We start from the raw sequence: 15,832 nt of genomic DNA, 5'->3' as shown, positions 1-15,832 counted from the left end.
GGCCCTAGTTCGGTTTCACTGCAGCAGTGTTACTCGCATACCTCAGTGGTTGTTCGCCCAACTTCTGATACGAGAATAACAAACATAAAAAAAAAATATTCCTTTCCTCGGGTCAGTCGTTTTGCTGTGGAAACTAGCTGATTAGCTAATTTGATTACATRTGCAGCGTTGAATCAACGAGGCAACACCAAGAAATTGTGCTGTGTTTCGGCTACGTAACGTTAGCTAGCTGACTCGACATCTGACATAGCCAGCTAGCGGCTAGCTTGCAACCACTACGGATACAATCTAGCTAACGGCTTTCGTTATCAAATACTCCCAGGTAATGTTATGCTAAATTTAACTGCAGACTAACTTATATAAATCAATATAGCTAGTTATATTTCTCCTGTTTGCTTATGCCTGAGACGCTAACTAGCTAGACTTTCAGCTTAACGCTATGTCCTGCGGTAGCTAGCTGCTAACTATGATGCTAGTTATATTTCTCATGTTTGCTTATGCCTGAGACGCTAACTAGCTAGACTTTCAGCTTAACGCTATGTCCTGCGGTAGCTAGCTGCTAACTATGATGCTAAATTAGACATCAAAATCAGAAGGCTGGCTAGCTAGTTAGCTGGTCAGTTTGCTAGTTTCTAACATAACCGTATTGATGCTTGAGCTAGAACTAGCTTATCGAAGCCGTACTTAAAGGCTAACGTTAGCTTGTATGGGGATACGAGGACAACTTGACTCAGTTGTGGGTGGTTGTCAGTCGCATCGCCCTGTCCCTTGACCCCGACCCCTGTCCTTTCAGCATGCTGATGGTGGGAGGCGATGGACGGATGCAGTAAAATGAGTGTGATGGAGCTGTGTGAGACGGATGATCTGGCCACCAGCTTGGTYCTGGACCCCTTGCTGGGGTTCAGCACCCATAAAATGAACGTCAGGTAATCTCTTTAAACCTCCTATCCATTACATTATATTTGACAAAAGTGTGTGAAATGACAAACTTTTGCCATAGATGTATGCATTGTACCATTTTTCTTGTGCTTGGTCTTGGTGGTTCCTCTATACGTCTAGTAATCAGTCTTCATCAGGCAGTTAAGGCACAACTTCAGCGTTCTTCAAAGAGAAGTGGAGAAGTTAATTCACAATTGCAAAGAACAGCACACACCTAATTCTTGTCGCCCTGCAGTCCCCCCCCAGAGGTCCGTCGTTGGGGCTACCTRAAAGAGACTCTGCTACGCTTCCAACGCACACATGACTTYCAGGCCACCTTTGAGGCRCTCACAGTGGGAGACTGGGCCTGTGACTACTTCACTGGACTGGGAACACACCGTCTGGAACTACTGAAACAGCATGTAAGTGTGTGTTTGCAGGATCAGTTAACCCTGTTATATCAGTGTGCACTAGAAGTACGTTTTTGATTGCCCCTTCCTTTCTTTAGTCAGTGTAATTTCTTTCATTTGTTCATATACTTTTGTTGGCCTCTGTCATTTTGTCTTATTAGTTTGGGTAGTTAGCTAATATTAGCTATTTTCACTCTGTGGGTATTCATGATTGTGTGCATGAACATGCTTGGCTATATGCATGGTCTTGACAGCTATTATTTCTTCAGGTGTATCGCTARCTCTGTGCCTTCCTGTTGGATAGTGGTGTCCAGATTGAGTCATGTGACCGATACTCTTCAGAAACCAACGGAGCAAAGATAACCTCTACCAAGCACTGGTAAGYATCAACTTCTTTTAACAYTTGCATTCAATAGTCATGTSTAACTCTGCAGATTAGATAKATCTTGTCTGTGTWTTTATATATCATGTTTAACTGTGACGCTGAATGCTGCAGGTTTGTWGGTGAGCGGATGGAGGTTCTGTTGGGTTGTATAGCCGAGCTGAGTCCAGCAGACAGTGCTGTTCTGAGAGCAGGGGTGAATGACTTTAGTGTGATGTACTCCACTCGTAAGCGCTGTGCACAACTCTGGCTTGGGCCTGCGGCTTTCATCAACCACGGTGAGTTTTTCAAGATTCAACCCCAGTTACTGTCTGCCACACTGTACAGGCACTGTACACACACTTAAACAGAAACCCACTGTGCATACACTATCACAGAACACACAGACAGAGCATCTGCTTATGGGATTTCTCTTAATTAGGCAATCCTAACAAGTCATACATTAGATCTAGAGTGATCAAATCAKATGCACTAATCTAATRCTGTTATTTAATGTGCTCACCTACAGKAGAGCTTCACAGGATTTGCTAATGGTCAATYCTTTTATTATACAGACGCATYGCACAATTTCCAGTGTTTTTAAGTTGTTATATCTGTATTGTAACCATACGTTTGTTTCTGTTTCCTGGGTGAAGACTGCAGACCYAACTGTAAGGTAATCAACAATGTTATATATTATTAGTCATGTTACTCTRCTATATTTTTAATCGRTCTGRGTGTTTGTTCCTGTTAAGCATTGTTCCCTTTTTATAGAAGTGTTGTTATACATGATTATTGTTATTATCCTCTTCGTCTGTGTCTTTTGTTTGTACTATTATGGTTTTATTGTTTGAAGTGTTACATCCCCAGGGCTAGCGATGTCACCTTGTTTCTTCCCTCACCTCCCCCTTCTCTCCAGTTTGTTCCTGGCGATAAGAATGGAGGCTGTGTAAAAGTGGTGAGGCCCATCGCACCTGGGGAGGAGATCACCTGTTACTATGGCGACAGCTTTTTTGGAGAAGACAATGAAATGTGTGAATGCTGCACCTGTGAGAGGTGAGAGGATTGAGACATATCTGCTCATTGTCTCAATGACCAGCTTAACTTATATACGTACGTACATGCATACATGCATACATACATACATACATACATACATACATACATACATACATACATACATACATACATACATACAGTACCATTCAAAGTTTGGACACACCTAATCATTCAAGGGTTTTTCTTTATTTTTACTATTTTCTACATTGTAGAATAATAGTGAAGACATCAAAACCTTGAAATAACACACTTGGAATCAAAAAAGTGTTAAACAGATCAAAAAATATATTTTAGATTCTTCAAAGTAGCCATCCTTTGCCTTGATGACAGCTTTGCACACTCTTAGCATTCTCTCAACCAGCTTCACCTGGAATGCTTTTCCAACCGTCTTGAAGGAGTTCCCACATATGCTGAGCACTTGTTAGCTGCTTTTCCGTCACAATCTCAATTGGGTTGAGGTTCGGGGGTTTGTGGAGGCCAGGTCATCTGATGCAGCACTCCATCACTCTCCTTCTTGGTAAAAATAGCCCTTACACAGCCTGGAGGTGTGTTGGGTCATTGTCCTGTTGAAAAACAAATGATAGTCCCACTAAGCCCAAACCAAATGGGATGGCGTATCACTGCAGAATGCTGTGGTAGCCATGCTGGTTAAGTGTGCCTTTGAATTCTAAATAAATCACAGACCGTGTCACCAGCAAAGCACCATAACACCTCCTCCTCCATGATTTTACGGTGGGAAATACACATGCGTAGATCATCCGTTCACCCACACCGTGTCTCACAAAGACACAGTGGTTGGAACCAAAAATCTCAAATTTGGACTCCAGACCAAAGGACAAATTTGGACTAGTCTAATGTCCATTGCTTGTGTTTCTTGGCCCAAGCACGTCCCATCTTCTTATTGGTGTCTTTTAGTAGTGGTTTCTTTGCAGCAATTTGACCGTGAAGGCCTGATTCACATAGTCTCCTCTGAACAGTTGATGTTGAGATGTGTCTGTTACTTGAACTCTGTGAAGCATTTATTTGGGCTGCAATTTCTGAGGCTGGTAACTCTAATAAAGTTATCCTCTGCAGCAGAGGTAACTCTGGGTCTTCCATTCCTGTGGCGGTCCTCATGAGAGCCAGTTTCATCACAGCGCTTGATGGTTTTTGTGACTGCACTTGAAGAAACATTCAAAGTTCTTGACATCTTCCGCATTGCCTGACCTTCATGTCCTAAAGAAATGATGGACTGTTGTTTCTCTGCTTATTTGAGCTGTTCATGCCATAATATGGATTTGGTCTTTTACCAAATAAGGCTATCTTCTGTATACCACCCCTACCTTGTCACAACACAACTGATTGGCTCAAACGCCTTAAGAAGGAAAGAAATTCCACAAATTAACTTTTAACAAGGCACACCTTTTAATTGAAATGTATTCCAGGTGACTACCTCATGAAGCTGGTTGAGAGAATGCCACGAGTGTGCAAAGCTGTCATCAAGGGAAAGAGTGGCTAGTTGAAGAATCTAAAATATTAAATATATTTTGATTTGTTTAACACTTTTTTGGCCCACTACATGTGTTATTTCATAGTTTTGATGTCTTCACTATTATTCTACAATGTAGAAAATAGTAAAAATAAAGAAAAACCCTTGAATGTGTCCAAACTTTTGACTGGTACTATATAATGACGTGTAACATTATACTATTTCTTTATTATTTAGAAAAGGAGAGGGTCACTTCCGACACAGAGAGAGGCAGCCTGGTTGTGATGACTCTAATGACCTGTCTGGCCAGAAGTACCGCCTCAGAGACACAGACCTTCGTCTTAACAGAGGGAAAGCACCCTGTCCTCCTACATTTCGGCCTACATTTACATTTTCAAATTCAGGTAAGTTTGTGTCTCTCGTTTCAAACGTTAAGCTAATGATGTTCATGTCTTTTAACAATGCCTGAAATTCTCATTCTATGAAGATACAAGTGGTACTACGTATTGATCATTGAGCAATAAACTCGTTATTGCTAAATGTATTGCAGATAAGACAGTTAGTGACAGTATGCAACTAGATTGTAATGTTAGGTCCAGTATGCATTTATTTGTTATGCTATTGGTTTTGCCTGAATTTCTTAGTTCTTTGTCTTCCTGTCTTAGCTATCCCTTCAAGGAATTCATTTACCCAGCAGATGAAGAGAAATGCTCTGATGATGAGCAGGAAGACCAAAAGGTTGAAACAGGAGGGGCAAAGGAGGATATCGGYAATGAAGCAGCAACGGCTGATAATGCCATCCCTATCAGAGGTGGTGTTGAGGAACCTTAGGGTCCGAGTACGGCGCCACACGTTCAACTTCTTGTTGAGCTGCAAGGACCCCACCAGCAAAGAGAGGGCCTTGCTGCACCAGCTTGAACATGTGGAGACAAAAGACAAGTGGAGGAAGGAACAATCTGCTCTCTGCTGTACAACCAAAGAGAATGACAAAAAAGAGAAGAGCAGCAATACTTGTGAGTTAAACCTGAAGCCTTTCACTCTTCAKCCTTCCTTGTCTTCTCAACAGAATGCTGGACCAGCAGTTTGTGGACAGATACTGGGTGGAAAGCCCCTTCGAGTGGTGGAAAAAGTATCTGTCCAGACAAGGATCTCTTCCAGAACAAGGAGCATGATCAGAAACTGTCACACACGCRCGTCTGTTTCCAGAGCCAAGAAGAACAACAAAATCATTAGCAAGCGCATTGAACTCACCAAACCRATTTGCAGAAAAAGCAACAGCGCAAGTCCTCAGAAACACATGGATAGCTGTAGTGGAAAAGATGCCACGCACAATGTTATCAAAGATATTCATGGAACCAATTGCATAACCATCGAAAATAACACCAGCGGCAACAACAATGATGTGGCATACATCAGCAACAGAACATACACTGGTGGAGGCGGGCCCAAAGGCAGCAAGGCTCAGKATGCAGATCAGAAACCAGTGGATCTGAAAGTGGAAATCAAAACCATTGGAGAATCGGGGACTGATGGGACACTTGTGGCGAGCAAACCCTCTGGTAAAAGGGTTGAAGTTTGCCAAAGTGCTTTGGACAAAGCCAAMAAGCCTGGGAATCACCAGAAACCCATTAGTACTCCCCTTGTCACTACCACCCCTAGRACCATTTCTCTCTCTTCCCCCTCACTTGACCATGTTCCAYTAATGTCAGGACTGAAGCAAGTCACAGTTAGCTTGATAAGAGTGTCTGTGCCGGYAAGTGTAGCAGAAGAAAGGGCCTGTCCAGGATTGGAGGGAAAGGGCATTGTGAGAAGAGAGAGCAGCGTACCAGTGCAAGCAGAACAGATGGCTAGATCAGCTACACAGGGAGGAGAGGCAGACACCAGAGTGTCCAGGTCCCAGCAGAAGTCCATGGAGGAAGCAGGCAGAGAGTTGTCAGACGCTGAAGGTAAGAAAGGGGTGAGGGAAATGTATTTCAAGGCTAAGATTAACAAAGCTGATGTAGGAAGGGGACAGACTGCTGTGGTGAAGGTRGATMTWTTACATGGTGAGAAAGGGGCAGGTGAGAAGGTRATTGAAATAGAAGCTGCTGGTGGGGGGGAAAAGGTTAGTGTGGCTGGGAAGYGGCATAGGGGGAGTGTAAAAMACATTGACAGAGGGGCAAAACTAAATAGTAAAAGTGTACAATCTCAAYTMGTTGGCTGTGATAAGAGGGTGCTTAGAGGGCGAAATGATGCAGAAGAACAGAGTAATGGAAAAGCAGGAGGACAAAATAGCAAAAGTTGTGACAGCATTATCAGAAAGGATGGAGGTAAGAATGAGAGGGTGTCTGAAATGGTAAAAAAGGGGAGTAGTATAACTATGGACAAGAAGGGTGTTGTTATCAAACAGGTGAGGGTTCTACTTTCTGATATTCTAAGAAAAGAGCGGGATCAGAAGGCTGGGGGCTCAGGAAGTGGGAACACAGGAAAGAAAGATCTAATTTCCTCCAACCATAAGCAAATGGAAGATGGCAGAGAGGCAAATAATGATGGGGGGAAAGAGGTTAGGGAACAAATATTATCTGATGCACAGACAAATAGTTTGCCTCATGCAACAACACAAAGTGGGATAATTTCCAAACGGGGGAAAGGAAGGGCTAGTAAGATGAAACTTGAGGGTCCAGGTCAAGACTTGCATATTCACTCGCCACAAAGTAACGATGATTTAATCCCAGCGAAAGATAGGCTTTCCAAGTCTCCCCCTCCTTCTTCAGAATATCTTCAGACACACACCCAGGCCAACATTCCTCTGAAGAAACGGATGTTCCGTAATTCGGTGGAGACTGACTCTGAGCAGAGCATCAACTCTCCTGTGTCAGAGCCATCCTCCAAGGACCTCAAACCCTCCACAGGGCTGAGGCAGAATCTGACTCTGTGTTCCGGAAGAGAAACCAAAGCTATCAAAGTGTTGGAGGACTGTGGTAGAGGTGGGTTGCGGTCTAATAGTGACCCTAAGTCTACCGTTTCAGAGTTTGGGGTCCAATCTCGGACACAGACCTTCAAGAGGACAGCAAAACAAAATGCAACGCCCAGAATGCTGCGTCCCAGAGTCAATCAACTGGAACAAGACCGGCCACGGAGGAGTGCAGGYAAGTATAAAAGAGGGACCCGKGACTCAGAGGTACTGGAGAATGAATCTGATGAGGACAAACACAAAGCAGGACATGGTGAAATCTCACTGGATTCTAAAAAAGAACATGTAAAMGAAGGAGAGAAGAAGCCAGAATCACATACTGAGTTACTGAATTCACTCACCTCGCAAACATACAAGGAAGAGAACGGGAAAGGGCAGAGCCTCAACTTCAAAATCCGTTTTAAGAGAAAGAGGGGCAAAGTGTGGGAGTTGGACAGACCTGCAGGAGGAGAGGATTTGATTATTGAAGCAGAAAAGTCTATTGATTCACAACAATTGGAGCCTTATAGGGCCATTTTAGATTCTGTGTCAATCTTAAACTTAGAAATGGAGAAGGGTGCCCAGGCAGATGGGAAGGAGACTCATGACGTACGATTTTGGAAGAGACGTAAAGTTAGACGAGACAGATTGGGGAGTTTGAAAGATAAAGGTCCCATTTTGATGAACAGGCAGAGTGAGGTTGTAGCTGTAGACTCYAAAGAGAAAAAAAAGYAACAGGGGGAGCTCAGCGAGGTAGAGATAAATGAGGTGTTAGACGAGGTTATTTATGGAGTAAAGCAACTACCAGGAGAAAAGGGCCATACAATTACTAGTGAGGGTATGTCTGTCGGAGTGGGGGGACTGCAATGTGACTATCAAGTCACACCAAGTCCTGTTAGAATCTGTGGAAAAGAGAAAGATATTCCATCCTTGGCTGAAGACAGAGAACAAGTGAAGGATACTTGTATTGGAGTAGAGAGTAGTTTGGTTGACAGTGGGGCACTGCATGAACACAAAGTAAAGGATGAGGACCAACCCTTGCCACGGATCAAACTGCGGAGAAAAATACAGGGTGTATGGGAGGTYGACAGCCAGGAGTTGGAGCAGATTGAAGCAGAGTCTGAAAAAGAGAAGAAGGAAATMACATGCGTTAAGCRAAAAGAAGAGTGCCCTTCTCAARCTCCCACCTGCCAGAAACTCAACAGTGCAATCAAGTGCAACACTTTAAAAGATTCCTCTGCTGTTCTTCTGAAAAAAGAACCTCCCCCCCTCACTTTATCTCTCTCACCCTTGACCCTTAACTCACCKCAACCTGTGGGTTCTGATGTGATGGCCTATGCTCCTGAAACAATGAATGACAGGGCCATGCCAAAAATCACTAATAGGGGAGGAAGGGGAAGGGGAAGGGGACGGAAAGAAAGGCAGAAAACAGAGACTGCTCGTAAGGTTGCAACTGGAGAGATGGGAACTTCTTGTCTTAGTCATAACCTGCTACAGATAGACAACAGTCTTTCTAGACTCTCAGAAGGGTTATGTCAGTCACAATCCTTAGAAAAAAACATACCTTCTGATTACACTGCTTCCACCTCAAAGATTCCATCCCAGTCTCAGTCTCCACCGTTCAGTTTTCCAGAAAGGATGCTTTCCACAGAATCCAGCTTTGCTAATTGCTGTGAAGATCTCCTCGACTTCCAGTGTCTCAATCTTGAAGGGTTCTATCATCCACAGAACATCCTCCAAACCTCTCCAATAGACCTCTGTCCAATGGATCCACCCAGCGGGCCCTTTAGTAGTCCCCTCTCTCATAGCCCCTCGGATGCTTGGAACCCAGAAACCCCATACCTTGGCCCTCCAAGRCCAGGAAGTATCTTCAATGCAGAGGATCAGCAATTTCTTAATGGTCTTGTGTGCTCCAAAAATGAGTCTCTCCCTTTGGATTGTGGAGTTAAGGATACTTCCAAAGACAGAGGACAGCTCAATGCAAATTTTTGTTTTACACCCCTTTGCAGCGCTGAGGACTTTCATGGATCGTTTTTTGATGAAAATCCTGGATGAAATTGTCAAAAGAAGATTCTAAGACACAGGCCTTATCTTCAGCAGCCAAAACCCACTACTCTCAAAAGAATCATTCATGTTTAACACAAATACTCCATCCATCGGTTCCCATTCCCATAATACCCCAGTCAATTTCTCAATCAGAGCACCAATGGTACTAAGGCTAGTTCTGCTCATTCCAATTTTTCTAAGGTCCAGCCTCAAGTCAAAACTCCGGGTCCCTTCCACCTGATGAGCTCTTCCAACAAATCTCAATTTTCCACCTCTCAGCCAGTGCCAATTCCTTCAAAACCGGCCCCAGAATTACTCAGTCAAGTCTGTCCATTCACCTCAAGTGGTTTCTAACAAGTTTGGCTGTCAATTAAATCCTAATGTAGGAGATGTTTTCGCAACACATATGACAAAAGCTCCAGTGTGATCCAGAGTGTGCTTAAGTTTCAAGGAGGGAAACCAAGTCAGAATTTGAATAGTGCCCCTTCTAAAGTTAATATTGTCCTGGCAACCCTAAAAAGGGCCAAACCTCATATTGCCAAATCTAGGTACAGTGACACTGACAAGGTCCACCAGAGTAACAAATGTTCAGGTTTTAGCACTGGCGGCCATAAAGGTGCATGCCCAGTTATAGCATCATTTCAGAAAAAAATCCAGTTCGTCTCAATGCATCAAACTACCCCATCAAGTCAAATCTTCCCAATGACAAAGTCCATCCAGATTATTTCCAGACTCCAGTAAAAGTACAACGACAGCTTTGGAGAACGCCCTCTGACAAACCTCAATACACTGAAACCAGCTTTGGCAGCAAAAACTTCTCCACTCTCCCAAGGCCTTTCTTTTTTCCCCAGCCAAGCACCTCAGAGTTATGGGTCTCCTCATGGCAAACGTTTGAATCAGGACAAGCCTGTGCTGCGTGCACTCCCAGAACCCTCACTCTTCCTATGCCACATCGGCGTCACCTGACAAACTGTGTTACGATTCCTCAGACTTGACCTTTTCCACCTCCTCTCTCCCTCGATTTCTCAGCACACTAGCCCCCAAGTAGCACACAGCTCTCCCTCTGGATCACAGACACCAGCAAACAAACAGCAGCCCCCCTCCTCCTCCTTCTCCTACTCTTATGGTCACCAAGGTCCACCTTACGTGGTCAACTTTACTGGTGACCACTCAGTCACCAGGCCTGGGAATTACCCAGGGTCACCGCCCACCAACTATACGTACCGCTGCCTCATGGAGCCTTCGGGCACCCAGGGGAGGCTGGTTCTGAGCCATGTGGACCCCAACTCTCACACTCACCCCTCTTCTCTGTGGGTTTTCAGGGCTTAAAGCCAGGATGACCACTGCAAGAGGGACACACAACAGCAGTGCCAGCCCATAGATCACCCACCACATCCCACCATGCTCCACATCCTCCCACTCCTTGAGTACCCCGGTCTCAGACCGTAACCCAAAGACTGAGGCTAGTGGTTACTGATGGGCTAGTGGATCTGGACCTCCAGTATACAGACTGATTTATACCTGTTCTTCTCATCTGACTTTGATGCAGCTTGTAATATATCAACATTATTGTACAGAATTGTTCATGAGGAGCATATCTCTGCCCTGATGTTTTTTTAAACAGCAATTTACACAGTCTACCTATCATTATGTTTGTTTAATGGTTACTGTGTTTTGTTCTAATCCTCTCTTGGATACTGTTATGATATGAATGTCTCAGAGAAGGTTTTATTGACATCTGTGGGATCGAGTAATGTATGCTTAACAGTTTTACTTCTATTTATTTTGTGAATACAACCATCTTCTGTGTAAGTTCAGTGATTTGCAAGAGGAAAATATGTAGTGAATAGATCAGTCAGTCTCCACAATGCTTTTCTGGCATGACTCTGTCATAGCAGAGTTAGCCTCAAGGTGGGCACATTGAACCCTCTAGTTAGTAGTATGTGAGGCCTTCTTATTGTACTGTAACATAGTTGAATGGGTTGTTCTCTGAAGTTGACACGTCAGGAAGATAGGCCTACACAAACCGTTTGCACATTCTACAACATGATTACTTTGACATAAAAATGTGTTTTTAAGTTTTAAAACAATGTGTGTTTCTGTGATTTTGGAGTAGGGCTTTGATTCCATCGGTTTAAGTTCTGTCTACGAGCTCTAAAAAGTACAGTTTTATTGGATTCTCTCTGTTTCACTAAGTACATAGACTTGCAAGTGTGTGGGAGTGAGGAGTTTTTAGTGCCATGCTTTTCTGTACATGGTATGTTTGTGCACTGCCTTGCCAATTTGAGTGAAGATTAGCAGTCAATGGTGCATTAAGAAATGCACTGTGCATCAACAGTGTGTACTGTAGAATGACTTCCAGGCCTGTAAATTCCAGGACAACTCCACTGAGGGGTGGCGTGCATGACATAACTGCAGCTCTGCAGCCGCTGTCCAAGCACCCACAGTATACGAGGGAGGACCGGGGTGGTGGGAGACTGACTGCAATGTTTTCTGCAGAATGAGTTTTTTTCTTTGGTCTTGTGTAGGTCAAGGGGTAGATGATACTGTATTAGTGGGGCAACTTGGACTAAGTGGGTACATTTTGTGTTCCCTCCCTTCTTTCCCCTCTGTATCCACACTGAGAATACTTGGTGCTTATGGCATTATTTATGAAGCAACTTCAAAGCAATCTGTTGTGAATTAGAACAAGGACATACTACTGATAATCTTGCTTTTAGTCTTGTCTCGCTCATTACGTAATTGGATCACACTTTAGGCTAGTTGTGTAGATGGTGATCGCAATGAAATGTTATCTGAGAAATGTGTAGTCAGCCACGTGGTTGCATGTATTATTTTTACATCCATGAATGAGATTCACTTTTTGAAATGGATGTTGCTCTTACACATTTGTAATGTCATTTGAGCAATCCACTTTCGTCATCTAGACATCGTTCCATAGCAATCCAACAGAGGTACTCAATAGGACTACATCATCTTATGTAAAACCATGAAGCAGTCATGTCTGTCTGTATTATTATTATTATATTATTATTATTATTATTATTGAAAATGGTGCTTTATTGTAATTTAATATTTTACATATAATATTGATTGTTCCAGATATGAAAGGTTTGTTTATATTACATGATAGAACATATGTTTATTTACTTTAAAAAAAATCTAACATTTCATTTATGGTTCCCCAACTTTCCCCTGGACCAAGATTTAGAGTTGATTCAGGTGGTGATAATAATCAGCCTTCTGAAGAGGTAAACATTCTAATGGTCTGCTGTAGAATTGTAAAATGTAAATCATTAAAGAAAAATGCATTCTTTTTTTTGAATTAAGCTTTGGATGTGTTTTCACAATTTATTCGTGGTATGACATGTATTTATTGGTTCAACAAACCCCCTTTGTGTCGTGTGGCATGAAACTGTATTATGAACCATGATTCATTTATAATTTGTGGATCGTCTGAAGCATGCTATGTTGAACTTTTAATGTTAGCTTACAGTGCCTAGCTAGTTAATCATTTTGCTTAATTAAATACAGTAATATATATATTGGACTGAATTTGTTTGGTTGCAACCATCATTGTAGTCCACAGAAAATGCTAAACTCTATATTGACTTATTTGTTCATTCAGACATTTTGTTATACTGTAGTTTATGAAAATACCAAACTTCTAACAGTGCATACGTTTAGGGGTGGAAAAACAATATGCTGTTGTTTGGTTTGATTGAAAGCTTCCTTCAGGCAACTATCCTTATTTACTCAACATATTTACACAAGCTTTCATATTTCTTCTTGACTGATGTGTGTCCTCTCCAGTCTGTAATGTCTTTCTCTCTATCCATACAGTATATGACTGTGCATTACGTCTTGTCACTAAGCCTCCTCCTGTCTGTTTCCCATCTTCTCCATCACTCAGTTTTCAGTCTTGTTTCTAGCCTCTTCTCTAAGTGCAGCAGCATGTACTTCCCATTGGCATGTTTAGCGCTTCAGATCCTGTGACCCACTTTGCTTGTCTCAGTGGAAGAGGAGGTTAAATGTGATGCCAAGTGGAACAGCTTTCCATAATGAGGAGCAAGCAGCAGCAGAGAGGAGAGACAGAGAGGCGATCTGAGTGTGAGGTGGGTTTCACCAACCACTGAATGATCCAAGCCCTTAGCATCAATGCTAGTACCTGCTGACACCCACATGTACATCAAATCAGTGATATCAATGCTAGTACCTGCTGACACCTACATGTACATCAAATCAGTGAAATCCAGTGCTATAAATATACTAATCCACACCATGCACCATCAGCTTCACCTACACACAGCCTAGTGCATATATGTGCACAATAGGCCACACACTATGAAGGAACTGAAACTGGCCATCTTTAACAATGGTGATGTTCCTTTTTCAATTATTCTATAACGCCTCACCCACTCTTTCTCCTATTCTTCTGTACGTCACAATTCCAACTCAACTCTTAAATATACCCTACATGGCCGTAAGTATGTGGACATGTGCTCGTCGAACATCTCATTCCAAAATCATGGGCATTAATATGGAGTTGGTCCCCCCTTTGCTGCTATGACAGCCCCCACTCTTCTGGGAACACTTTCCACTAGACGTTGGAACATTGCTGCGGGGACTTGCTTCAGTTCAGCCACGAGCATTAGTGAGGTCGGGCACTGATGTTGGGCAATTAGGCCTGGCTCGCAGTCGGCGTTTCAATTCATCCCATAGGTGTTTGATGGAGTTGAGGTCAGGGCTCTGTGCAGGCCAGTCAAGTTCTTCCACACTGATCTCGACAAACCATTTCTGTATGGACCTCGCTTTGTGCACGTGGMCATTGTCATGCTGAAACAGGAAAGGGCCTTCCCCAAACTGTTGCCACAAAGTTGGAAGCACAGAATCATCTAGAATGTCATTGTAAGCTATAGCGTTAACATTTCCCTTCACTGGAACTAAGGGGCCTAGCCCGAACCAGGGAAAACAGCCCCAGACCATTATTCCTACTTTACAGTTGGCACTGTGCATTGGGGCAGGTTGTGTTCTCCTGGCATCCGCTAAAGTCCAAAGTCTAATGGCGGTGAGCTTTACACCACTCCAGCCGACGCTTGGCATTGCGCATGGTGATCTTAGGCTTGTGTGCGGCTGCTTGGCCATTGAAACCAATTTCATGAAGCTCCCGACAAACAGTTATTGTGCTGATGTTGCTTCCAGAGGCAGTTTGGAACTTGGTAGTGAGTGTTGCAACTGAGAACAGATGATTTTTAAGAGCATCGTGATCTGGTCACGATCTGTGAGCTTGTGTGGCCTACCACTTCGCAGCTGAGCCGTTTTGCTCCGAGACGTTGCCACTTCACAATAACAGCACTTACGGGGCAGCTCTGACTTGTTGGAAAGGTGGCATCCTATGACGGTGCCACATTGAAAGTCACTGAGCTCTTCAGTAAGGCCATTCTTCTGTCAATGTTTGTATATGGAGATTGCATGGTTGTGTGCTCTATTTTCAGCAACGGGTCTGGCTGAAATAGCCAAATCCAGTAATTTGAAGGGGGGTCCACATACTTTTGTATATATAGTGTATGTAGCAGCATTAGCTCCTCTGCCCCCATGTTTAACACCCTCTGGTGATTACAGGCTGTCAGAGGGGCAGAGAGTAGCTGTAGCCATGTGTAGTGTAGTGGTGTAGTCTTAGAGATGGCTGAGACGGACTGAGTGGACTTGGTGTTGGAGTCTAGAGGAGACAGTACAGTAGGAGTACAGCTCAGTCACTCTGCCAGTGGAGTGGAGAGACAGAGAGAGAACACCCCCATTTGTAACACTGAAAAATGAGCTCAGCTGGAGAGGAGAGAGAGAAAAGAGAGATGGAGGAGAGAAGAGCAGACAGAAAAGAGCTGGATTTAGAGAGCAGGGCAGAGATGGAGGAGAGGAGAGAGAAAGCAGAGGGCTTAGAGAGGGCTTAGAAGGAGGTAGTGTAGCAGGACATTATTTRCCAGGTGACAGGAGGCTGAAGCTCCAAATGAGTGTCCAGTGCTGGTGGTGTCAGGGCATTAGTGTAAATTATGGCTTGGACAATTGTGGAGGAGAGAGAGGACTGAATAAATATGTCAGCTCCACGGCCAGGGATATGGCTTTTATCGTTATTATGAACATCTTTCTTTCTGACAGTTCCTGTTAGTAGTTTAATGTCAGACTCTTTGCTCTTAGAGCTTGGGGTTTCAACTATTTTGTTAGATTGAGTTAATTGATATAACGGTAGCCCAAACGTATTGGAACAGTGACAATTATTTTGTTGTTTTGGCTCTGTACTCCAGCACTTTGGATTCGAAATGATGGAATGACTATGATGTTGAAGAGCAGACTGTCAGCTTTCATTTTAGGGTATTTTCATCCATATCGGGTGAATCGTTAAGAAATTACAACACTTTTTGTAAATAGTCCCCCCATTTTAGAGGACCAAAAGTATTGGGACAAATTCACTTATGTGTATTAAAGTAGTCAAAAGTGTAGTATTTGGTCCCATATATAAGTTACAGTGGCATAAATATCATACCTCCCCCCCAAAAATGCTAATTACTTGGGGTAGGATATTTGTGTGTCTGTAACTTTCTCACTCATAATTATTCACGATTCATTCAGGGCTATCTGTAACC

General features: G+C 43.3%; 1 protein-coding gene across 1 annotated transcript; it reads left to right on the top strand.

The window, feature by feature from the left end:
• Positions 1 to 10,450, top strand: kmt5c (lysine methyltransferase 5C). Its single transcript, XM_024013695.3, is given in 9 exon segments — positions 1 to 322; positions 794 to 926; positions 1,175 to 1,340; positions 1,598 to 1,707; positions 1,825 to 1,988; positions 2,346 to 2,365; positions 2,609 to 2,745; positions 4,454 to 4,620; positions 4,882 to 10,450. Coding segments are annotated over 8 exon segments (5,199 nt in total). The 5' UTR covers positions 1 to 322; positions 794 to 813; the 3' UTR covers positions 9,204 to 10,450.
• Positions 10,451 to 15,832: the final 5,382 nt, after the last annotated feature.

This window comes from Salvelinus sp. IW2-2015, linkage group LG20, assembly GCF_002910315.2.
Source record: "Salvelinus sp. IW2-2015 linkage group LG20, ASM291031v2, whole genome shotgun sequence".
In the NCBI taxonomy this organism is placed as follows: domain Eukaryota; kingdom Metazoa; phylum Chordata; class Actinopteri; order Salmoniformes; family Salmonidae; genus Salvelinus; species Salvelinus sp. IW2-2015.
This window is presented reverse-complemented; position numbering and strand designations above follow the sequence as displayed.